This window comes from Nerophis lumbriciformis, linkage group LG32 (genome assembly GCF_033978685.3).
Source record: "Nerophis lumbriciformis linkage group LG32, RoL_Nlum_v2.1, whole genome shotgun sequence".
Classification (NCBI taxonomy): Eukaryota; Metazoa; Chordata; class Actinopteri; order Syngnathiformes; family Syngnathidae; genus Nerophis; species Nerophis lumbriciformis.
In genome coordinates, this window is record NC_084579.2 from 5,114,545 (window position 1) to 5,141,343 (window position 26,799).

The 26,799-nt window shown below is 42.9% G+C and overlaps 2 protein-coding genes across 18 annotated transcripts in view; both read right to left on the reverse strand.

Annotated features, from left to right (window-relative positions):
• Window positions 1-7,453, reverse strand: part of LOC133574962 (2-oxoglutarate dehydrogenase complex component E1-like) — a 57,730-nt gene extending 50,277 nt beyond the window's left edge. For 4 of the 6 annotated variants that reach the window (XR_009811440.1, XR_009811439.1, XR_009811441.1 and 1 more), the window contains exon 1: window positions 6,499-6,994. Coding sequence is in view for 3 of the 6 variants with exons in the window: in XM_061927357.1 (XP_061783341.1) it covers window positions 6,499-6,738 (240 nt within the window). In the remaining 3 variants the exon portion in view is untranslated. Of the gene's footprint in view, window positions 1-6,498; window positions 6,995-7,275 lie in introns of those variants that run through there. The other 2 variants (XM_061927356.1, XM_061927355.2) reach the window with 2 other exon arrangements.
• A 3,335-nt stretch (window positions 7,454-10,788) lies between these two features.
• LOC133574966 (calcium/calmodulin-dependent protein kinase type II subunit beta-like) overlaps window positions 10,789-26,799 on the reverse strand; it is an 81,893-nt gene continuing 65,882 nt past the window's right edge. For 10 of the 12 annotated variants that reach the window (XM_061927374.2, XM_061927365.2, XM_061927364.2 and 7 more), the window contains 4 exons: window positions 26,501-26,576; window positions 21,760-21,854; window positions 21,444-21,680; window positions 10,789-12,903 (listed from right to left, as the gene is read on the reverse strand). In XM_061927374.2, coding sequence (XP_061783358.1) covers window positions 21,445-21,680; window positions 21,760-21,854; window positions 26,501-26,576 — 407 coding nt within the window. In that variant the 3' untranslated portion in view covers window positions 10,789-12,903; window position 21,444. The remainder of the gene's footprint in view (window positions 12,904-21,443; window positions 21,681-21,759; window positions 21,855-26,500; window positions 26,577-26,799) is intronic. The other 2 variants (XM_061927375.2, XM_061927373.2) reach the window with 1 other exon arrangement.

Below are 26,799 nucleotides of genomic sequence, written 5' to 3' on the forward strand. Positions count from 1 at the left end.
GCGCGGATAGGCAATTATTTCATCCGCAACCGCATCAGAAAGTCGTCAACCATCCGTAATCCACCCGATCTAACATTTGATCAGAACCGCATCCGCCCGCCATCCGCCCGCACCCGCCCGTTGTTATATATCTAATATAGACGATGCAAGGCATTAGTGAGGTTATAAAGCTTTTGCCTGTTAAAGAAAGGAGACTGATCCAATGCAGCACAGACATTCGCGTGCCACGCTGTCACGACCCAGACGCACACCAGTGCGCAATCATATGGGAGCCGCGCTGAGCGCACCTCCAAGCGCGTCTCGCTGCCGGCGACGGCCGGGTATATGGGCCCGACGCTCCAGCGCCATCCATTTTCAGGGCTAGTTGATTCGGCAGGTGGGTTGCTACACACTCCTTAGCGGGTTCCGACTTCCATGGCCACCGTCCTAGCTGCTGTCTATATCAACCAGGGTGAGCCCCACCCCTTTCGTGAGCGCACTGCGCGCGGAGTGACCCCTGTTACGCGCCCCCGGCAACAGGGGTGGCGGGCAGGTAAGCTGCGCGGGCGGAGTGACCCCTGTTGCGAGCCCCCGGCCACGGGGGTGGCGAGCAGGTAAGCTGCTTACCTGCTGCGCGTGACGCCGGCCGCGGCAAAGGCGGACGAGGCGGGGTGTCGGTGCGGTGGGCGCGGTGGTGACCCTGGACGTGCGTCGGGCCCTTCTCGCGGATCGCCTCAGCTACGGCTCCCGGTGGGGCCCTCTCGGGGGAAGGGGCCTCGGTCCCGGACCCCGGCGAGGCGTCCCTTCTCCGCTCCGTAAAAGTGTCCATCTCTTTTTTTTTTTCTTCTTCTTCTGTTGTGGCATATGCTGCAGGTGCCTGCTCGTTTTTCGTATGTGGGTAACAACATTTAACTATGTATATATATTTCCGAATTGGTTTAACTGCCACCCGCCTGAATCTATTTAAAATCAAATAGTTTTTTATTTCAACCACCCGACCCGACCCGACCCGCGGATAAAATCTAATTTTTTTAAATTTCATCCGCCCGATCCGCGGATAATCCGCGGTTGTGCCCGCAAACCGCGCATCTCTACGGGCTACATTATACACCCCCGCTACCAAACCCCGCCCACCTCAACGGACGCACAGAGGGGGGGGTTGATGTGTGAGGGAGCAGGGTTGGGGTGGGGGCGGGGTTTGGTGGTAGCAGGGGTGTATAATGTAGCCCGGAAGAGTCAGGGCTGCAAGGGGGTCGGCAAGTAAGCTGCTGAGCCGCATCAGAGTGATCAAGGAGCCGCATGCGGCTCCGGAGCCGCGGGTTGCCGACCCCTGTCTTAGGGAGAGCCTCGCCACCCGACTGAGGAAACTAATTTTGGCCGATTGTACACGTGATCTTGTCCTTTGGGTCATAACCCAAAGCTCATGACCATAGGTGAGGATAAGGACCTAGATCGTGGTGATCAGTTGAAATCTCCTTGTACCTGTGATCTTATCCTTTCAGTCATAACCCAAAGCTCATGACCATAGGTGAGGATAGGGACCTAGATCATGGTGATCAGTTGAAAGCTCCTTGTACCCGTGATCTTGTCCTTTCAGTCATAACCCACAGCTCATGACCATAGGTGAGGATAGGGACCTAGATCGTGGTGATCGGTGGAAAGCTCCTTGTACCCGTGATCTTGTCCTTTGGGTCAAAACCCAAAGCTCATGACCATAGGTGAGGATAGGGCCCTAGATCGTGGTGATCGGTGGATAGCTCCTTTTACCCGTGATCTAGTCCTTTCGGTCACAACCCAAAGCTCATGACCATAGGTGAGGATAGGGACCTAGATTGTGGTGATCGGTTGAAAGCTCCTTGTATCCGTGATCTTGTCCTTTCAGTCATAACCCACATCTCATGACCATAGGTGAGGATAGGGACCTAGATCGTGGTGATCGGTGGAAAGCTCCTTGTACCCGTGATCTTGTCCTTTGGGTCAAAACCCAAAGCTCATGACCATAGGTGAGGATAGGGACCTAGATCGTGGTGATCGGTGGAAAGCTCCTTGTACCCGTGATCTTGTCCTTTCAGTCATAACCCACAGCTCATGATCATAGGTGAGGATAGGGACCTAGATCGTGGTGATCGGTGGAAAGCTCCTTGTATCCGTGATCTAGTCCTTTCGGTCACAACCCAAAGCTCATGACCATAGGTGAGGATAGGGACCTAGATCGTGGTGATCGGTTGAAAGCTCCTTGTACCCGTGATCTTGTCCTTTCAGTCATAACCCACAGCTCATGACCATAGGTGAGGATAGGGACCTAGATCGTGGTTAAAGTTAAAGTACCAATGATTGTCACACACACACTAGGTGTGGTGAAATTTGTCCTCTGCATTTGACCCATCCCCTTGTTCACCCCCTGGGAGGTGAGGGGAGCAGTGGGCAGCAGCGGTGCCGCGCCCGGGAATCATTTTTGGTGATTTAACCCCCAATTCCAACCCTTGATGCTGAGTGCCAAGCAGGGAGGTAATGGCTCCCATTTTTATAGTCTTTGGTATGACTCGGCCGGGGTTTGAACTCACAACCTACCGATCTCAAGGTGGACACTCTAACCACTAGGCCACTGAGTAGGTGATCGGTGGAAAGCTCCTTTTACCCGTGATCTAGTCCTTTCGGTCACAACCCAAAGCTCATGACCATAGGTGAGGATAGGGACCTAGATCGTGGTGATCGGTGGAAAGCTCCTTGTACCCGTGATCTAGTCCTTTTGGTCACAACCCAAAGCTCTTGACCATAGGTGAGGATAGGGACCTAGATCGTGGTGATCGGTGGAAAGCTCCTTGTACCCGTGATCTTGTCCTTTGGGTCAAAACCCAAAGCTCATGACCATAGGTGAGGGTAGGGACCTAGATCGTGGTGATCGGTTTAAAGCTCCTTGTGCCCGTGATCTTGTCCTTTCAGTCATAACCCACAGCTCATGACCATAGGTGAGGATAGGGACCTAGATCGTGGTGATCGGTGGAAAGCTCCTTGTACCCGTGATCTTGTCCTTTGGGTCAAAACCCAAAGCTCATGACCATAGGTGAGGATAGGGACCTAGATCGTGGTGATCGGTTGAAAGCTCCTTGTACCTGTGATCTTGTCCTTTCAGTCATAACCCACAGCTCATGACCATAGGTGAGGATAGGGACTAGAGATGCGCGGTTTGCGGGCACAACCGCGGAGTCCGCGGATTATCCGCGGATCGGGCGGATGAAATTTAAAAAAATTAGATTTTATCCGCGGGTCGGGTCGGGTCGGGTGGTTGAAATGAAAAAAAATTAGATTTTAAATAGATTCAGGCGGGTGGCAGTTAAACCAATCTCTAATATATATACATAGTTAAATGTTGTTACCCACATACGAAAAACGAGCAGGCACCTGCAGCATATGCCACAACAGAAGAAGAAAAAAAAAAAGAGATGGACACTTTTACGGAGCGGAGAAGGGACGCCTCGCCGGGGTCCGGGACCGAGGCCCCTTCCCCCGAGAGGGCCTCACCGGGAGCCGTAGCTGAGGCGATCCGCGAGAAGGGCCCGACGCACATCCAGCGTCACCACCGCGCCCACTGCACCGACACCCCGCCTCGTCCGCCTTCGCCGCGGCCGGCGTCACGCGCAGCAGGTAAGCAGCTTACCTGCCCGCCACCCCCGTGGCTCATAACAGGGGTCACTCCGCGCGCTCCGCCCGCGCAGCTTACCTGCCCGCCACCCCTGTTGCCGGGGGCGCGTAACAGGGGTCACTCCGCGCGCAGTGCGCTCACGAAAGGGGTGGGGCTCACCCTGGTTGATATAGACAGCAGCTAGGACGGTGGCCATGGAAGTTGGAACCCGCTAAGGAGTGTGTAACAACCCACCTGCCGAATCAACTAGCCCTGAAAATGGATGGCGCTGGAGCGTCGGGCCCATATACCCGGCCGTCGCCGGCAGCGAGACGCGCTTGGAGGTGCGCTCAGCGCGGCTCCCATATGATTGCGCACTGGTGTGCGTCTGGGTCGTGACAGCGTGGCACGCGAATGTCTGTGCTGCATTGGATCAGTCTCCTTTCTTTAACAGGCAAAAGCTTTATAACCTCACTAATGCCTTGCATCGTCTATATTAGATATATAACAACGGGCGGGTGCGGGCGGATGCGGTTCTGATCAAATGTTAGATCGGGTGGATTGCGGATGGTTGACGACTTTCTGATGCGGTTGCGGATGAAATAATTGCCTATCCGCGCATCTCTAATAGGGACCTAGATCGTGGTGATCGGTTGAAAGCTCCTTGTACCCGTGATCTTGTCCTTTGGGTCAAAACCCAAAGCTCATGACCATAGGTGAGGATAGGGAACGTAGATCGACCGGTAAATTGAGAGCTTTGCCTTTCGGCACAGCTGCTTCTTCACCACAACGGATCGATACAGCGTCCGCATTACTGAAGACGCCACACCGTGATCTCACAATCCACTCTCCCCTCACTTGTGAACAAGACTCCGAGGTACTTGAACTCCTCCACAACAAGAGTGTATTTTGTATTTCTTGTGTGCTGACTTCATCCAATTCTTTCTTTAAGCTTGTGATTTTAAACTTGATGTCCTCTCTGTGGGTTTCCCGTTCCATTTTGAGTCAATGTGAATAAAAAGTTCAAAATTTCGCCACAACTTTCTAAAAACAAACAAAATCCGTGTCGTGAGATCGACAGGCGGATCGGTGCGGCGTCTTCAGTAATGCGGACGCTGTATCGATCCGTTGTGGTGAAGAAGGAGCTGAGCCGGAAGGCAAAGCTCTCAATTTACCGGTCGATCTACGTTCCCATCCTCACCTATGGTCATGAGCTTTGGGTCATGACCGAAAGGACAAGATCACGGGTACAAGCGGCCCAAATGAGTTTCCTCCGCCGGGTGGCGGGGCTCTCCCTTAGAGATAGGGTGAGAAGCTCTGTCATCCGGGAGGAGCTCAAAGTAAAGCCGCTGCTCCTCCACATCGAGAGGAGCCAGATGAGGTGGTTCGGGTATCTGGTCAGGATGCCACCCGAACGCCTCCCTAGGGAGGTGTTTAGGGCACGTCCGACCGGTAGGAGGCCGCGGGGGAAGACCCAGGACACGTTGGGAAGACTATGTCTCCCGGCTGGCCTGGGAACGCCTCGGGGTCCCACAGGAAGAGCTGGACGAAGTGGCTGGGGAGAGGGAAGTCTGGGCTTCCCTGCTTAGGCTGCTGCCCCCGCGACCCGACCTCGGATAAGCGGAAGAAGATGGATGGATGGATGGATGGATGGATGTCCTCTCTGTGGGTTTCCCGTTCCATTTTGAGTCAATGTGAATAAAAAGTTCAAAACATTGCAAATTTCGCCACAACTTTCTAAAAACAAACAAAATCCGTGTCGTGAGATCGACAGGCGGATCGGTGCGGCGTCTTCAGTAATGCGGACGCTGTATCGATCCGTTGTGGTGAAGAAGGAGCTGAGCCGGAAGGCAAAGCTCTCAATTTACCGGTCGATCTACGTTCCCATCCTCACCTATGGTCATGAGCTTTGGGTTATGACCGAAAGGACAAGATCACGGGTACAAGCGGCCGAAATGAGTTTCCTCCGCCGGGTGGCGGGGCTCTCCCTTAGAGATAGGGTGAGAAGCTCTGTCATCCGGGAGGAGCTCAAAGTAAAGCCGCTGCTCCTCCACATCGAGAGGAGCCAGATGAGGTGGTTCGGGCATCTGGTCAGGATGCCACCCGAACGCCTCTCTAGGGAGGTGTTTAGGGCACGTCCGACCGGTAGGAGGCCGCGGGGGAAGACCCAGGACACGTTGGGAAGACTATGTCTCCCGGCTGGCCTGGGAACGCCTCGGGGTCCCACAGGAAGAGCTGGACGAAGTGGCTGGGGAGAGGGAAGTCTGGGCTTCCCTGCTTAGGCTGCTGCCCCCGCGACCCGACCTCGGATAAGCAGAAGAAGATGGATGGATGGATGGATGGATGGATGTCCTCTCTGTGGGTTTCCCGTTCCATTTTGAGTCCATCCCATCCATCCATTTTCTACCGCTTATTCCCTTTTGGGGTCGCGGGGGGCGCTGGAGCCTATCTCAGCTACAATCGGGCGGAAGGCGGGGTACACCCTGGACAAGTCGCCACCTCATCGCAGGGCCAACACAGATAGACAGACAACATTCACACTCACATTCACACACTAGGGCCAATTTTAGTGTTGCCAATCAACTTATCCCCAGGTGCATGTCTTTGGAGGTGGGAGGAAGCCGGAGTACCCGGAGGGAACCCACGCAGTCACGGGGAGAACATGCAAACTCCACACAGAAAGATCCCGAGCCCGGGATTGAACCCAAGACTACTCAGGACCTTCGTATTGTGAGGCAGATGCACTAACCCCTCTGCCACCGTGAAGCCCCCATTTTGAGTCAATGTGAATAAAAAGTTCAAAACATTGCAAATATTCGCCACAACTTTCTAAAAACAAACAATGTTGTCGACAATGAAAAGTTTTCCTACACAAGGTGAGTGATGAGGTTGTGTACCTTGTGAACGTCGCTGGGCTCCTCCAGCCAGGCCAGGTACATCTCCTCCACGTAGTTGCTGCTGGCGCCGTTAAGAAACGGTTCCGCCGCCACACGGAAATTTTGCCGGCGAGCCGATTCAGGCGCCCTGCCGTCTCGCCGGACATCCGGATGGGTTCCGGACACGGACGTCGTCCTGACCGACTGCGCGGAGGTCAGGGGTCGGAGCCTCGTGGCCGCCGTGCTCAGCAGGCGATGCATGGCGTCGCGCGGTCACTGAGGAGGACCCTCTTTGAGGCGGGCCGGTCCTCCGGATGCTGCGAGCTCCACATGCGAACACGTGACATCAGCGATGACGTAATGCAAACACCTAAACAATGCTGGCTAAAATTTGAACTCTTACTAGGATTTAGCTTCTAGGCAGGTATTTATTAATAAGTGACATCAAAAACAACCATTAGCGTTCGCTCTTGTTTGCCTACGCGTGACGTCACTTTTAAGGCAAGTCTACGTGCACTTTCTCTGTGTTCCACCAGGGGCGCAGCTGGCCACCTTAGTGACAAGGCTGAACAAGCGGCGACACGTCAATCGACGTTCCCCGGGCACGTGAAGCAGGAGGATACACAGCCAAAGAGTGACGCAATAAGTTCTTTTTACAACTTTTCAGCCGTCCTAACAGCCAACTTTCATTCAGCGACGCAACATTGAAACAAAACTTCATTAGTCAGCAGTCTAATCAATGAGACGCTAAGCTCGCATGCTCGCTAACTAAAGACTTCACCGCGAATTTTCTCTTACCTGTGATTTGTGTGTGTGTGTGTGTGTGTGTGTGTGTGTGTGTGAGAGAGAAAGAGGTAGCAATCGAGAGAATCCCGCCGCCTCCACCTTGCGTGTGTGTGCGCGCGCGCGCGCGCTCCACACAGGTGCGCGCTCCCCGGGGCCTAAAGACGTCACTTGAGGCGTGACGTCACCAAGTTCAAAGGTACTCATGTAAAAAAAACCAGAGGTGGGTAGTAACGCGCTACATTTACTCCGTTACATCTACTTGAGTAACTTTTGGGATAAATTGTACTTCTAAGAGTAGTTTTAATGCAACATACTTTTACTTGAGTATATTTATAGAGAAGGAACGCTACTTTTACTCCGCTACTTTTATCTACATTCAGCTCGCTACTCGCTACTAATTTTTATCGATCGGTTAATGCACGCTTTGTTTGTTTTGGTCTGTCAGACAGACCTTCATAGTGCCTGCCTTACTGGTGACGTTTCACTCCGTTCCACCAATCAGATGCAGTCACTGGTGACGTTGGACCAATCAAACAGAGCCAGGTGGTCACATGACCTGACTTAAACAAGTTCAAAAACTTATTGGGGTGTTACCAGGCCCGGCCCTAATCAATCTGGCGCCCTAGGCAAGATTTTAGGTGGCGCCCCCCCACATCGGCAGTGAAGTGTATATACTCACAAGAACCCGAATAGCTTTGTCTTTGACCTTTTTTTTTTTACTTACAACTATACCTAATATATAAAAGGGTGGAAAAGTGACTATTACCTGCAGGGCAAACATTAGCTAACCAGAAGGCAATAATTTAAACAAAAAACACCTGCTTAAAATATCTAATACAAATGTCCCTGAGGAATGTAAGGTGGGAGTACTGTAATTACCTAACGTTACATTATTATTTTCCATAACAATTTAGCCTCCTCCACAATATTAACCCGACGTTAAAACAGAATTAGCTATTTATTGATTAGCAATTGCCGAGTCATGTAACATTAGCTTAATGCTAAAAAGCCAGGTTACTATCACATTCTGTAACAGACAAATAATTTCATGTAGGCTAACATTACCTACCTGCTACCTCTTGTCTTTTTCTCGTTTCTCCTCCTCTTCTTTTCTCTTTTTTCTTCCCTGGGCACCTGACAGTTTTGGCCGTTTTGACATCTTGTGTTGATTTTTTGATGTGGTGACGTCCAAAAAGAGTCATGATACGGGAAGGGGGGGGGGGGGGGGGGGGGCGCACCGTGCGGGGGGAGGAGGGGGGGGCGTAATGTTGTAACAAATAATATTTCTATTAAATAGGCTTTACTTTGCATTTTAATTAACGTGAGATTATTTTTTGTATTTAGAAATAATAGTAACAACTTTTTTTTCTTTTTTTTTTCTCCAACATTTGTGGCACTGGCATGGCGCCCCCTGATGGACGGCGCCCTTAGAATTTGCCTATACGGCCTATGCCACGGGCCGGCCCTGGGTGTTAGCATTTAGTGGTCAATTGTACGGAATATGTACTGTACTGTGCAATCTACTAATAAAAGTTCCAATCAATCAATCAAAAGTGTGAAGGAAAAAAGATACTTTTTTATTTCAACCGTACATCCCGTCAAAAGCCTAAAGACTGACCGCACATGAGGACGTTCCTGTCTTCACAATAAAAGTGCCGCTCCATCGCGCCTGCGCTTTCAAAACAAGAGTCTCCGAAAGCCGGCGCAAACAAGCTAGCAAGCTACGGAGTTTGACGCCAATATATTTCTTGTAAAGTGTATAAAAACGAATATGGAAGCTGGACAAACAAGATGCCAAAAACCCACCACTTTCATGTGGTATTAGACAGAAAGGAGGAACTTTTCTTCTCCTCCATTTGAAAACGTGGACGTTATCATCACTACTGTCTGATTCCAATCAACGCAAGTCATCAGAATCAGGTAATACACCAACTTATATTCTTGTCTTCATGAAAGAAATGAATCTATATGTTAAACATGCATGTATATTCATTAAAACACCTTTAACATGTTAACAAAAACAGCTAAATAAATACATATACATTATATACTGTATATATCAATGTATATGTATGTATATATATATATATATATATATATATATATGAGTGTGTATGTTACTCATCAGTTACTCAGTACTTGAGTAGTTTTTTCACAACATACTTTTTACTTTTACTCAAGTAAATATTTGGGTGACTACTCCTTACTTTTACTTGAGTAATAAATCTCTAAAGTAACAGTACTCTTACTTGAGTACAATTTCTGGCTACTCTACCCACCTCTGAAAAAACCACAAATCATTAGAAGATACAAGTAGGCACTAACTCATTAAATATGAATGACGTATGAATTTAGTAAATATTGGTAATAATTCAAATATACTGAAAGTGCAACTTTCACTTTCATTGTTTTATGCTAGTTGTGTTAGCAGTCATTTAAATGTGCTTGCAATTTGTAAACAATTGTAATGTGTGTACTCGCATTGAGAACATTTCAAATATTTAAACTCTTTGGAAATGATGAGATCTGCTGTCTGCGTGCTCCTTTTATTGGTAAATACTCACATGTTCGATATATTCAAATGGTAATCATAAGACTGGATGCACATCATCATCATCATCAGTAAGAAAACACTTTCACTTTGTGTCCGCGCACACGGAGGATAGGAAATATTCCCAACTTTTCATGAACTAAATGGGGGATTCAAGGGTCAGACAAATATTAAATATGAAATTAAACATTCAAGTTGAGTTCTGACATGTTTAGTTTAGCAAAAAAAAAATGAAGGAGATAAAAAGTGTTTTGCTGCTGGATTGGTGCAAGGTCGCCCCCTGCAGGAGCTTCTTAGGAACTTGTTGAGGTCCAAATAATGACCAAATATTAGAATATTTTACATTTGTTCATTAAAATATTATAAATAAATAGCAAGCCGCATGAGGTGCAAATCTGTATACAAAATACAATAATTACAAGTACACACAGTCTTGTCTCAAATGGAAAACTTGCATCAGTGCACTTCAGTACTGTGTACACAGTTTACTTAGTTACTGAGTGTGTGAATACTGACAGTGTAGTACTTTACTCAATCCAATATAGTCATTGTGTGACACACTTATGTAAGACTAAGTGTAAGTACACACATATGTACTCCAAAGACTAAGTATAAAGTGTGACACACTTATGTACTCAAAAGACTAAGTGTAAGTACACACATATGTACTCCAAAGACTAAGTATAAAGTGTGACACACTTATGTACTCCGAAAACTAAGTGTAAGTACACGTGTGACACACTTATGTACTCCAAAAACTAAGTGTAAAGTGTGACACACTTATGTACTTAAATGACTAAGTGTAAGTATACAAGTGTGACACACTTATGCACTCCAAAAACTTGGTGTAAGTACACACGTGTGACACACTTATTTACTTAAAAGACTACATGTAAGTACACAAGTGTGACACACTTACAATATGTACTTCAAAGATTAATGACACACTTATGTACTCCGAAAACTTAGTGTAAGTACACACGTGTGACACACTTATTTACTTAAAAGACTAAATGTAAGTACACAAGTGTGACACACTTACAATATGTACTTCAAAGATTGACACACTTATGTACTCCAAAAACTAAGTGTAAGTACACAATGTGACACACTTATGTACTCAAAAGATTATGTGTGAGTACACAAGTGTGACACATTTATGCACTCCAAAGACTAAGTGTAAAGTGTGACACACTTATGTACTTAAAATACTAAGTGCAAGTACAAAAGTGTGACACACTAATGTACTTCAAAGACTAAGTGTAAGTACACAAGTGTGACACACTTATTACTTAAAGGATTAATGACACGCGTATGTACTCCAAAGACTAAGTGTAAGTACACAAGTGTGACACACTTATATACTCCAAAAACTAAGTAAAGGTTCAAAAGTGTAGCACTTATGTACTCCAAAAACTAAGTGTAAGTACACAATGTGACAACCCTTATGTACTTAAAAAAAACTAAGTGTAAGTACACAAGTGTGGCACACTTATGTACTTAAAAGACTAAGTGTAAGTACACAAGCGTGACACACCTATGTACTTAAAAGACTAAGTGTAAGTACACAAGCGTGTCACACTTATGTACTTCAGAAACTAAGTGTAAGTACACAAGTGTGACACACTTGTGTACTCCAAAGACTAAATGTACTTATGCACTTAAAAAACTAAGTGTAAGTACACAAGTGTGGCACACTTATGTACTTAAAAGACTAAGTGTAAGTACACAAGTGTGACACACTTATGTACTTCAAAAACTAAGTGTAAGTACACAAGTGTGACACACTTATGTACTTCAAAAACTAAGTGTAAGTACACAAGTATGGCACACTTATGTACTTAAAAGACTAAGTGTAAGTACACAAGTGTGCCACACTTATGTACTCCAAAGACTTATGTACTTCAAAAACTAAGTGTAAGTACACAATCGTGACACACTTATGTACTTCAAAAACTAAGTGTAAGTACACAAGTGTGACACACTTATGTACTCCAAAGACTAAATGTACTTATGGACTTAAAAAACTAAGTGTAAGTACACAAGTGTGGCACACTTATGTACTTAAAAGACTAAGTGTAAGTACACAATCGTGACACACTTATGTACTTCAAAAACTAAGTGTAAGTACACAAGTGTGACACACTTATGTACTCCAAAGACTAAATGTACTTATGTACTTAAAAGACTAAGTGTAAGTACACAAGCGTGACACACTTATGTACTTCAAAAACTAAGTGTAAGTACACAAGTGTGACACACTTATGTACTCCAAAGACTAAATATAAGTACTTAAGTGTAAGTGTAAGTACAGAAGTGCACTAATTAAGACATAACCAAAAATATGATGAAATACAAATAAGGAAATGGACTTGTTAGTGTTTGTTGACATTATGTGAGAATTACAATCTTGTTTGTTGGAGTCCAAAAAGGAGTCATGTTGTGTCCTTCATAGTGTCCTCAGCAGCATCCTAGCATCCTTGCACACTACTAACTAGTAAACAAAGTACAAAAAGGCGCAAGCAGCAGTTTGGTCCAAAGGGAGAAAAAAGGAGGACGACACCCACGTGACGTGACTTCATGCACTGAAACGCCATCACCGCACAACAGCCGACACCATCAACCGGCGCCATACCACTTTAGCATGCTGCATGTGAGAGCTGCGAGCGGGCGGGGCAACGACACGCCGGAGGGGAGGTGTCAAGATGATGTCACACGTGTCGGAGGAGGAGCCATGCTGGTCACAGGAAGTATTAGTAGTAGAAGAAGAAGAAGAAGAAGAAGAAGAGCACCACGACACGCTGCAGCCACAAGTACACATCAACAATGGAGGCTTCTTTTGACGGGGGAGGGGCGAGAGACATTGAAGTTCAGTCTGTGGTCCCCATGGTGGAGAGAGAGGAAGTCTGTGGTGTGTGTGTGTGGTGTGTGGTGTCTGTGGTCCTCATGGTGGAGAGAGAGGAAGTCAGGTGGTCGTGAAGGACGGGACAATACCCCCACACCACACCACCCACCACCCACCACCCACCCTCTCTGCGCTGGCGCCGCCTCTCAGACGGTCTGCTTGTGTTGTCGTCAGCAGCACATCCCTGATGACACACACACACACACACACACACACACACACACACACACACACACACACACACACACACACACACACACACACACACACACACACACACACACACACACACTTTTAGAAATGACAAAACACACCTACAACTTTCCCTTCACTGGAAGCATAACTTACAACTACAAGTAATGATAGAAGCACAACATCCACACCAGGACTCATAACATACTACCAGGAGAACATTCTATCAGAGTGTTCTACCAGGAGAACATTCTATCAGGAGAGTGTTCTACCAGGAGAACATTCTATCAGAGCGTTCTACCAGGAGAACAGTGTACCAGGAGAACATTCTATCAGGAGAACATTCTATCAGGAGAGTGTTCTACCAGGATAACATACTACTAGGAGAACATTCTATCAGAGCGTTCTACCAGGAGAACAGTGTACCAGGAGAACATTCTATCAGGAGAACATTCTATCAGGAGAGTGTTCTACCAGGAGAACATTCTATCAGAGCGTTCTACCAGGAGAACAGTGTACCAGGAGAACATTCTATCAGGAGAGTGTTCTACCAGGAGAACATTCTATCAGAGCGTTCTACCAGGAGAACAGTGTACCAGGAGAACATTCTATCAGGTGAACATTCTATCAGGAGAGTGTTCTACCAGGATAACATTCTATCAGAGCGTTCTACCAGGAGAACAGTGTACCAGGAGAACATTCTATCAGGAGAACATTCTATCAGGAGAGTGTTCTACCAGGAGAACATTCTATCAGAGCGTTCTACCAGGAGAACAGTGTACCAGGAGAACATTCTATCAGGAGAGTGTTCTACCAGGATAACATACTACCAGGAGAACATTCTATCAGAGCGTTCTACCAGGAGAACAGTGTACCAGGAGAACATTCTATCAGGAGAACATTCTATCAGGAGAGTGTTCTACCAGGATAACATACTACCAGGAGAACATTCTATCAGAGCGTTCTACCAGGAGAACAGTGTACCAGGAGAACATTCTATCAGGAGAGTGTTCCAGGAGAACATTCTACCAGGAAAACAATTTACCAAGAGAACATTCTATCAGGAAAGCCCTCTACCAGGATAACGTATTACCACAAAAACATTCTATCAGGAGAGCGTTCTACCAGGAGAACAGTACCAGGAGAACAATTCACAAGGAGAACATACTACCAGGAAAATATTCTACCAGGAGAACAATTCACAAGGAGAACATACTACCAGGAAAATATTCTACCAGGAGAACATCCTATCAGGAGAGTGGAAAACAATTTACCAAGAGAACATTCTATCAGGAAAGCCCTCTACCAGGATAACGTATTACCACAAAAACATTCTATCAGGAGAGTGTTCTACCAGGAGAACATACTACCAGGAGAACATTCTATCAGAGCGTTCTACCAGGAGAACAGTGTACCAGGAGAACATTCTATCAGGAGAACATTCTATCAGGAGAGTGTTCTACCAGGATAACATACTACCAGGAGAACATTCTATCAGAGCGTTCTACCAGGAGAACAGTGTACCAGGACAATATTCTATCAGGAGAGTATTCCAGGAGAACATTCTACCAGGAAAACAATTTACCAAGAGAACATTCTATCAGGAAAGCCCTCTACCAGGATAACGTATTACCACAAAAACATTCTATCAGGAGAGCGTTCTACCAGGACAACAGTACCAGGAGAACAATTCACAAGGAGAACATACTACCAGGAAAATATTCTACCAGGAGAACAGTACCAGGAGAACAATTCACAAGGAGAACATACTACCAGGAAAATATTCTACCAGGAGAACATCCTATCAGGAGAGTGGAAAACAATTTACCAAGAGAACATTCTATCAGGAAAGCCCTCTACCAGGATAACGTATTACCACAAAAACATTCTATCAGGAGAGTGTTTTACCAAGATAACATACTACCAGGAGAACATTCTATCAGAGCGTTCTACCAGGAGAACAGTGTACCAGGAGAACATTCTATCAGGAGAACATTCTATCAGGAGAGTGTTCTACCAGGATAACATACTACCAGGAGAACATTCTATCAGAGCGTTCTACCAGGAGAACAGTGTACCAGGAGAACATTCTATCAGGAGAACATTCTATCAGGAGAGTGTTCTACCAGGATAACATACTACCAGGAGAACATTCTATCAGAGCGTTCTACCAGGAGAACATTCTATCAGGAGAACATTCTATCAGGATAACATACTACCAGGAGAACATTCTATCAGAGCGTTCTACGAGGAGAACAGTGTACCAGGAGAACATTCTATCAGGAGAACATTCTATCAGGAGAGTGTTCTACCAGGATAACATACTACCAGGAGAACATTCTATCAGAGCGTTCTACCAGGAGAACAGTGTACCAGGAGAACATTCTATCAGGAGAGTGTTCTACCAGGATAACATACTACCAGGAGAACATTCTATCAGAGCGTTCTACCAGGAGAACAGTGTACCAGGAGAACATTCTATCAGGAGAGTGTTCTACCAGGATAACATATTACCAGGAGAACATTCTATCAGAGCGCTCTACCAGGAGAACAGTCTATCAGGAGAACATTCTATCAGGAGAGTGTTCTACCAGGATAACATACTACCAGGAGAACATTCTATCAGAGCGTTCTACCAGGAGAACAGTGTACCAGGAGAACATTCTATCAGGAGAGTGTTCTACCAGGATAACATATTACCAGGAGAACATTCTATCAGAGCGCTCTACCAGGAGAACAGTCTACCAGGAGAACATTCTACCAGGAGAACAGTGTACCAGGAGAACATTCTATCAGGAGAACATTCTATCAGGAGTGTGTTCTACCAGGAGAACATACTACGAGGAGAACATTCTATCAGAGCGTTCTACCAGGAGAACAGTGTACCAGGAGAACATTCTATCAGGAGAGTGTTCTACCAGGATAACATACTACCAGGAGAACATTCTATCAGAGCGTTCTACCAGGAGAACAGTGTACCAGGAGAACATTCTACCAGGAGAACATTCTATCAGGAGAACATTCTATCAGAGCGCTCTACCAGGAGAACAGTCTACCAGGAGAACATTCTACCAGGAGAACATCCTATCAGGAGAGTGTTCCAGGATAACATAGTACCAGGAGAACATTCTACCAGGAAAACAATTTACCAAGAGAACATTCTATCAGGAAAGCCCTCTACCAGGATAACGTATTACCACAAAAACATTCGATCAGGAGAGCGTTCTACCAGGAGATTAGTACCAGGAGAATAATTCACAAGGAGAACATGCTACCAAGAAAATATTCTACCAGGAGAACATCCTATCAGGAGAGTGTTCTACCAGGATAACATACTACCAGGAGAATATTCTACCAAGAGAAAATTCTATCAGGAAAGCGTTCTACCAGGATAACGTATTACCACGAGAACATTCGATCAGGAGAGCGTTCTACCAGGAGAACATTCTATCAGAGCGTTCTACCAGGAGAACAGTGTACCAGGAGAACATTCTATCAGGAGAGTGTTCTACCAGTATAACATACTACCAGGAGAACATTCTATCAGAGCGTTCTACCAGGAGAACAGTGTACCAGGAGAACATTCTATCAGGAGAGTGTTCTACCAGGATAACATTCTATCAGGAGAACATTCTATCAGGAGAGTGTTCTACCAGGATAACATATTACCAGGGGAACATTCTATCAGAGCGCTCTACCAGGAGAACATTCTACCAGGAGAACATTCTATCAGGAGAGTGTTCCAGGATAACATAGTACCAGGAGAACATTCTACCAGGAAAACAATTTACCAAGAGAACATTCTATCAGGAAAGCCCTCTACCAGGATATCGTATTACCACAAAAACATTCGATCAGGAGAGCATTCTACCAGGAGAACAGTACCATGAGGACAATTCACAAGGAGAACATACTACCAGGAAAATATTCTACCAGGAGAACATCCTATCAGGAGAGTGTTCTACCAGGATAACATACTACCAGTAGAATATTCTACCAAGAGAAAATTCTATCAGGAAAGCGTTCTACCAGGATAACGTATTACCACAAGAACATTCGATAAGGAGAGCGTTCTACCAGGAGAACAGTACCAGGAGAACAATTCACATGGAGAACATACTACCAAGAAAATATTCTACCAGGAGAACATCCTATCAGGAGAGTGTTCTACCAGGATAACATACTACCAGGAGAATATTCTACCAAGAGAACATTTTACCAAGAGAAAATTCTATCAGGAAAGCGTTCTACCAGGATAACGTATTACCACGAGAACATTCGATCAGGAGAGCGTTCTACCAGGAGAACAGTACCAGGAGAACAATTCACAAGGAGAACATACTACCAGGAGAACATCCTATCAGGAGAGTGTTCTACCAGGACAACATACTACCAGGAGAATATTCTACCAAGAGAACATTTTACCAAGAGAAAATTCTATCAGGAAAGCGTTCTACCAGGATAACATATTACCACGAGAACATTAGATCAGGAGAGCGTTCTACCAGGAGAACAATTCACAAGGAGAACATACTACCAGGAAGCTATTCTACCAGGAGAACATCCTATCAGGAGAATGTTCTACCAGGATAACATACTACCAGGAGAATATTCTATTAAGAGAACATTCTATCAGAAAAGCGTTCTACCAGGATAACGTACTACCACGAGAACATTTGATCAGAAGAGCATTCTACCAGGAGAACAATTCACTAGGAGAACATACTACCAGGAAAATATTCTACCAGGAGAACATCCTATCAAGAGAGCGTTTTACCAGGATAACATACCATGAGAATATTCTACCAAGAGAACATTTGATCAGGAGAGCGTTCTACCAGGATAAATATTCTACCAAGAGAACATTTTACCAGGATAACATACCAGGAGAATATTCTACCAAGAGAACATTTGATCAGGAGAGCGTTCTACCAGGATAAATATTCTACCAAGAGAACATTTTACCAGGATAACATACCAGGAGAATATTCTACCAAGAGAACATTATACCAGGATAACATACCAGGAGAATATTCTACCAAGAGAACATTTGATCAGGAGAACATACTACCAGGAAAATATTCTACCAGGAGAACATCCTATCAAGAGAGCGTTCTACCAAGATAACATACCAGGAGAATATTCTACCAAGAGAACATTTGATCAGGAGAGCGTTCTACCAGGATAAATATTCTACCAAGAGAACATTTTACCAGGATAACATACCAGGAGAATATTCTACCAAGAGAACATTTGATCAGGAGAGCGTTCTACCAGGATAAAAATTCTACCAAGAGAACATTTTACCAGGATAACATACCAGGAGAATATTCTACCAAGAGAACATTTGATCAGGAGAGCGTTCTACCAGGATAAATATTCTACCAAGAGAACATTCTATCAGGAAAGCGTTCTATCAGGATAACATACTACCACGAGAATATTCTATCAGGAGAGCATTTTACCAGGATAACATACCAGGAGAATATTCTACCAAGAGAACATTTGATCAGGAGAGCATTCTACCAGGATAAATATTCTACCAAGAGAACATTTTACCAGGATAACATACCAGGAGAATATTCTACCAAGAGAACATTTGATCAGGAGAGCGTTCTACCAGGATAAATATTCTACCAAGAGAACATTCTATCAGGAAAGCGTTCTATCAGGATAACATACTACCACGAGAATATTCTATCAGGAGAGCATTTTACCAGGATAACATACCAGGAGAATATTCTACCAAGAGAACATTTGATCAGGAGAGCGTTCTACCAGGATAAATATTCTACCAAGAGAACATTTTACCAGGATAACATACCAGGAGAATATTCTACCAAGAGAACATTTGATCAGGAGAGCGTTCTACCAGGATAAATATTCTACCAAGAGAACATTTTACCAGGATAACATACCAGGAGAATATTCTACCAAGAGAACATTTGATCAGGAGAGCGTTCTACCAGGATAAATATTCTACCAAGAGAACATTCTATCAGGAAAGCGTTCTATCAGGATAACATACTACCACGAGAATATTCTATCAGGAGAGCATTTTACCAGGATAACATACCAGGAGAATATTCTACCAAGAGAACATTTGATCAGGAGAGCGTTCTACCAGGATAAATATTCTACCAAGAGAACATTTTACCAGGATAACATACCAGGAGAATATTCTACCAAGAGAACGTTTGATCAGGAGAGCATTCTACCAGGATAAATATTCTACCAAGAGAACATTTTACCAGGATAACATACCAGGAGAATATTCTACCAAGAGAACATTCTATCAGGAAAGCGTTCTATCAGGATAACATACTACCACGAGAATATTCTATCAGGAGAGCATTTTACCAGGATAACATACCAGGAGAATATTCTACCAAGAGAACATTTGATCAGGAGAGGGTTCTACCAGGATAAATATTCTACCAAGAGAACATTCTATCAGGAAAGCGTTCTATCAGGATAACATACTACCACGAGAACATTCTATCAGGAGAGCATTTTACCAGGATAACATACCAGGAGAATATTCTACCAAGAGAACATTTGATCAGGAGAACGTTCTACCAGGATAAATATTCTACCAAGAAAACATTTTACCAGGATAACATACCAGGAGAATATTCTACCAAGAGAACATTTGATCAGGAGAGCGTTCTACCAGGATAAATATTCTACCAAGAGAACATTTTACCAGGATAACATACCAGGAGAATATTCTACCAAGAGAACATTTGATCAGGAGAGCATTCTACCAGGATAAATATTCTACCAAGAGAACATTTTACCAGGATAACATACCAGGAGAATATTCTACCAAGAGAACATTTTACCAGGATAACATACCAGGAGAATATTCTACCAAGAGAACATTTGATCAGGAGAACATACTACCAGGAAAATATTCTACCAGGAGAACATCCTATCAAGAGAGCGTTCTACCAGGATAACATACCAGGAGAATATTCTACCAAGAGAACATTTTACCAGGATAACATATCAGGACAATATTCTTCCAAGAGAACATTTGATCAGGAGAGCGTTCTACCAGGATAACATACTACCACGAGAACATTCTATCAGGGGAGCATTCTACCAGGAGAACAGTACCAGGAGGACAATTCACAAGGAGAACATACTACTAGGAAAATAGTCTACCAGGAGAACATCCTATCAGGAGAGCGTTCTACCAGGACCACATACTACCAGGAGAATATTCTACCAAGAGAACATTTGATCGGGAGAGCGTTCTACCAGGATAAATATTCTACCAAGAGAACATTTTACCAGGATAACATACCAGGAGAATATTCTACCAAGAGAACATTTGATCAGGAGAGCATTCTACCAGGATAAATATTCTACCAAGAGAACATTTTACCAGGATAACATACCAGGAGAATATTCTTCCAAGAGAACATTTGATCAGGAGAGCGTTCTACCAGGATAAATATTCTACCAAGAGAACATTTTACCAGGATAACATACCAGGAGAATATTCTACCAAGAGAACATTTGATCAGGAGAGCGTTCTACCAAGAGAACATTTGATCAGGAGAGCGTTCTACCAGGATAAATATTCTACCAAGAGAACATTCTATCAGGAAAGCGTTCTATCAGGATAACATACTACCACGAGAACATTCTATCAGGAGAGCATTTTACCAGGATAACATACCAGGAGAATATTCTACCAAGAGAACATTTGATCAGGAGAGCGTTCTACCAGGATAAAAATTCTACCAAGAGAACATTTTACCAGGATAACATACCAGGAGAATATTCTACCAAGAGAACATTTGATCAGGAGAGCATTCTACCAGGATAAATATTCTACCAAGAGAACATTTTACCAGGATAACATACCAGGAGAATATTCTACCAAGAGAACATTTGATCAGGAAAGTCTACCAGGATAAATATACTACCAAGAGAACATTCTATCAGGAAAGCGTTCTATCAGGATAACATACTACTGCGAGAACATTCTATCAGGAGAGCATTCTACCAGGAGAACAGTACCAGGAGGACAATTCACAAGGAGAACATACTACTGGGAAAATAGTCTACCAGGAGAACATCCTATCAGGAGAGCGTTCTACCAGGACCACATACTACCAGGAGAATATTCTAACAGGAGAACATTTTACCAAGAAAACATTCTATCAGGAAAGCGTTCTACCAGGAGAACAGTGTACCAGGAGTGTTCTAAGGGGAAAATGTTCAACCTTAGAGAATATGACCAAGAGCGCGTTCTACCAGGAGAATTTGTGAGAATAGAAGGAAGAAATGATATGTTTGTAACTTCTTTCTGCTCCTTTTCATTAATATTTTACTTTAATGATATGTTGAATCGATTTATTTTGATTTCAATCCTTTGATGTTTTTATGAATGAAATAAATAACTGAACATTGGACTAGAATACTCTTCTACCAGGACCTTAAAAGGAATCCTCTTTTGTGGGTCATGTATGTAATAACCTCATGGAGCCACAAGAGGGAGACTACAGCCAGGAGTACCTCAGGCCTGCAGAGGGGCGGCCGGCGCTCCAGAGCAGTGGAAGTGGACGTTCTGCCAACGACTGTCGCGACGTTGCCACACCCTGGTCTCTTCCGATTGGCTGGAGCGAGGGCGACCCTGCGCATCCACAAACTGCGTGAGGCGGATGTACGCGATGCAGGCGCCGTCGTCTCCGACCATGTGCACGTGCGGGTTGAGGATGGTGGTGTGGATGGGTTTGCTGTTCTTGGCCAGGACTGACGGAGGGAAAAGAGGGCGGAGTCTTGGCATCACCTTGGCCCGGGACAAGGAGACCATGTTGTGTTTGAGTCTTACGGTTGTCAAAGTAGAAACGGTGGAAGTCCATCCCCTCCACCAGGTTGCCCAGACCCTCAGGCTCAAAGGAGGTCAGGCCGGGGTCACAAATCTTCCTGAAAAATAATACATGCTGTTAAAAATGTATATCAAATGTATCTTCTACATCTATTTACACGATTTCAAATGTTAAAAATGTGTTAGTGTGTACTAGAGATGCGCGGATAGGCAATTATTTCATCCGCAACCGCATCAGAAAGTCGTCAACCATCCGCCATCCACCCGAATATATTGTATATACTTCAAGTAAGTAGTAAATAGTAAAAACGTGTTTGTGTATTTGTATGATTTCACATGTTAAAAAGGAATACGAATTGCATGAAAATGTACGTTGTAAGTGTATTTGTACAATTTTAAGTGTAAAATGTTTTAATAATTGATATAAAATGTGTACGTTTTAAGTACATTTGTATGATTTTCAATGTTAAAAATAAATAGAAATGTGTATGTTCTCAGTGTATGTCTATGATTTTTAATAAAAAATAATAAATACTAATGTTAAAGTGTACTTTTTTAGTGTATAATAAGTGTATTATACACTGTATTTGTATTGTATGAAAACGGGCCGCATGGAAAATCTTAAAGGGCTTTAAGTGTATTTGTATGATTTTACAAGTTAAAAATGAATACAAATGAGTTAGAATGTACAGTAAGTGTATTTATATGATTTTAAATGTTAAAAATGAATAGGCATGAGTTAGAATGTACCCTAAGTGTAATTGTATGATTGTAAATGTTAAAAATGAATAACAAAGAGTTAGAATGTACACTCTTACGTGTATTTGTCTTATTTTACATTTTACAAAATGAATACAAATGAGTGAGAATGTACACTTTTAGGTGTATTTGTATGATTTCACATGTTAAAAAGGAATACGAATTGCATGAAAATGTACGTTGTAAATGTATTTGTACAATTTTAAATGTAAAATGTTTTAATAATTTATATAAAATGTGTACGTTTTAAGTGTATATTTGTATGATTTTCGATGTTAAAAATAAATACAAATGTATTAAAGTGTATGCTCTCAGTGTACAAACCCCGTTTCCATATGAGTTGGGAAATTGTGTTAGATGTAAATATAAACGGAATACAATGATTTGCAAATCATTTTCAACCCATATTCAGTTGAATATGCTACAAAGACAACATATTTGGTGTTCAAACAGATAAACATTTTTTTGTTGTTGCAAATAATCATTAACTTTAGAATTTTATGCCAGCAACACGTGACAAAGAAGTTGGGAAAGGTGGCAATAAATACTGATAAAGTTGAGGAATGCTCATCAAACACTTATTTGGAACATCCCACAGGTGAGCAGGCTAATTGGGAACAGGTGGGTGCCATGATTGGGTATAAAAGTAGATTCCATGAAATGCTCAGTCATTCACAAACAAGGATGGGGCGAGGGTCACCACTTTGTCAACAAATGCGTGAGCAAATTGTTGAACAGTTTAAGAAAAACCTTTCTCAACCAGCTATTGCAAGGAATTTAGCGATTTCACCATCTACGCTCCGTAATATCATCAAAGGGTTCAGAGAATCTGGAGAAATCACTGCACGTAAGCAGCTAAGCCCGTGACCTTTGATCCCTCAGGCTGTACTGCATCAACAAGCGACATCAGTGTGTAAATTATATCACCACATGGGCTCAGGAACACTTCAGAAACCCACTGTCAGTAACTACAGTTGGTCGCTACATCTGTAAGTGCAAGTTAAAACTCTCCTATGCAAGGCGAAAACCGTTTATCAACAACACCCAGAAACGCCGTCGGCTTCGCTGGGCCTGAGCTCATCTAAGATGGACTGATGCAAAGTGGAAAAGTGTTCTGTGGTCTGACGAGTCCACATTTCAAATTGTTTTTGGAAACTGTGGACGTCGTGTCCTCCGGACCAAAGAGGAAAAGAACCATCCGGATTGTTATAGGCGCAAAGTTGAAAATAGATAGATAGATAGATAGTACTTTATTGATTCCTTCAGGAAAATGTAAAAGCCAGCATCTGTGATGGTATGGGGGTGTATTAGTGCCCAAGACATGGGTAACTTACACATCTTTGAAGGCGCCATTAATGCTGAAAGGTACATACAGGTTTTGGAGCAACATATGTTGCCATCCAAGCAACGTTACCATGGACGCCCCTGCTTATTTCAGCAAGACAATGCCAAGCCACGTGTTACATCAACGTGGCTTCATAGTAAAAGAGTGCGGGTACTAGACTGGCCTGCCTGTAGTCCAGACCTGTCTCCCATTGAAAATGTGTGGCGCATTATGAAGCCTAAAATACCACATCGGAGACCCCCGGACTGTTGAACAACTTAAGCTGTACATCAAGCAAGAATGGGAAAGAATTCCACCTGAGAAGCTTAAAAAATGTGTGTCCTCAGTTCCCAAATGTTTACTGAGTGTTGTTAAAAGGAAAGGCCATGTAACACAGTGGTGAACATGCCCTTTCCCAACTACTTTGGCACGTGTTGCAGCCATGAAATTGTAAGTTAATTATTATTTGCAAAAAATAAATAAAGTTTTTGAGTTTGAACATCAAATATCTTGTCTTTGTTGTGCATTCAAATGAATATGGGTTGAAAAGGTTTTGCAAATCATTGTATTCCGTTTATATTTACATCTAACACAATTTCCCAACTCATATGGAAACGGGGTTTGTATGTCTATGATTTTTAATTTAATAAAATACTATTGTTAAAGTGTACTTTTTTTGTGTATAATAAATATGTGTTTGTGTACCTATTAAGTGTATTTGTATTGTATGAAAACGGGCCGGATGCAAAATCTTAAAGGGCTTTAAGTGTATTTGTATGATTTTACATGTTAAAAATGAATACAAATGAGTTAGAATGTACACTCTTATGTGTATTTGTATGATTTTACATTTTACAAATGAATAAAAATGAGTTAGAATGTACACTTATAAGTGTATTTGTATGATTTTAAATGTTAAAAATGAATAACAAAGAGTTAGAATGTACACTCTGACGTGTTTTTGTAAGATTTGAAATTTTACAAATGAATAAAATTAGTTAGAATGTACACTCTGTCATGTCTGTGTAATCATGTTTTGTTTAGTTATAGGACTCTTTAGTTTCTGTCTTTTCACTCCCTTGTCTTGTTTCCATGATTACCCCATTAGTTTCACCTGTTCCACGTTTGGACTCATTGTGCACTCTTGATTGTCACCATAGCAACCCATTAGTTTTCACCTGTCACGTCACGCACCTGTTTCACGTCTTGAGTCACGCACCTGTTTTCGTTAATCATGTCTGTAGTATTTAAGTTCAGTGTTTTTCAGTTTGTCTTTCTGACGACCTCACCACACTTATGCTCTGTCCATTCTTTCCATGTCCATTCTTCATGCAACTATTTTTGTCCAAGCCAAGTAAGTTTTTGTTCCATGTTTATAGTCTTTTTGTTTTTTTATAGTTTGTTCTCCGCCACTGTGCGTGCTTTTCATTTGTACTTTTTTGCTATAGTCTTTTGGTTTCATAGTTTATTCTCCGCCACTGTGTGCGCTTTTCGTTTGTACTTTTTTTTTGATAATAATAAATAAATCATGTACCTTAATTCCCGTCTCGCCCGTGCCAACTTTCCGTTGCATCCCGGAAAAGCAAACACCCAAGACCAAGTCTTGACACACTCTAAGTGTATTTGTATGATTTTTGATTTTACAAATGAATAAAATGAGTTAGAATGTACATTTTTAACTGTATTTGTGTGATTTTAAATCACACAAATCACAAATGAATACAAATGTGTTTGAAATGTACACTAAGTGTATTTGTATGATTTTAAATGTTACAAATGAATAAAAATGTGTTTGAAATGTACACATGAAGTGTATTTGTATGATTTTAAATGTTAAAAATGAATAACAAACAGTTAGAATGTACACTGACGTGTTTTTGTAAGATTTGAAATTTTACAAATGAATAAAATTAGTTAGAATGTACACTCTAAGTGTATTTGTATGATTTTTGATTTTAAAAATGAATAAAATGAGTTAGAATGTACATTTTTAACTGTATTTGTGTGATTTTAAATCACACAAATCACAAATTAATACAAATGTGTTTGAAATGTACACTAAGTGTATTTGTATGATTTTAAATGTTACAAATTAATAAAAATGTCTTTGAAATGTACACATGAAGTGTATTTGTATGATTTTAAATGTTAAAAATGAATAACAAAGAGTTAGAATGTACACTCTGACGTGTTTTTGTAAGATTTGAAATTTTACAAATGAATAAAAAGAGTTAGAATGTACACTCTAAGTGTATTTGTATGATTTTTGATTTTAAAAATGAATAAAATGAGTTAGAATGTACATTTTTAACTGTATTTGTGTGATTTTAAATCACACAAATCACAAATTAATAAAAATGTCTTTGAAATGTACACTAAGTGTATTTGTATGATTTTAAATGTTACAAATGAATAAAAATGTCTTTGAAATGTGCACATGAAGTGTATTTGTATGAGTTTAAATGTAAAACGTGTACATTTTAGGTGCATCATTTTTAAAGGCAGTACAGTCCAATCTGCCTGCCGTGCTTTTAAAAGTGTAATTACTCTCTAATCTTCTGAGCGCACGACAATCACTTTAATGGTTTGCTAATGGAGTCCAATCCTGACGGTTAACCCCATCCTCCCTCTATTGTGTTCTACCCAGCAGCAGGAACTCACGAGTAGGCGTCAAAGTCGCCGTTGTTGACAGCTTCGATGAGTTGCTCCGTGATCTTGATGATTTCCTGCTTGCGGGCTGCGAGGACACAAGTAGGACAGGAGGGTGAAGATGACGATGACATCACAGTGGAGGGGGAGATGAACAAGTCCAAACTCACCTGACAGCTTGTTAGACATTTTCAACTAGCTCCTCACTACTTCCTCAGAACCTTATCACCCTCCTCATCCTCACAATGCCCCCCTAATGTCCAGCTGCAGGGACAGTGGCTCGCCCGCCGCCAGCTGTTACATTGCTCCCC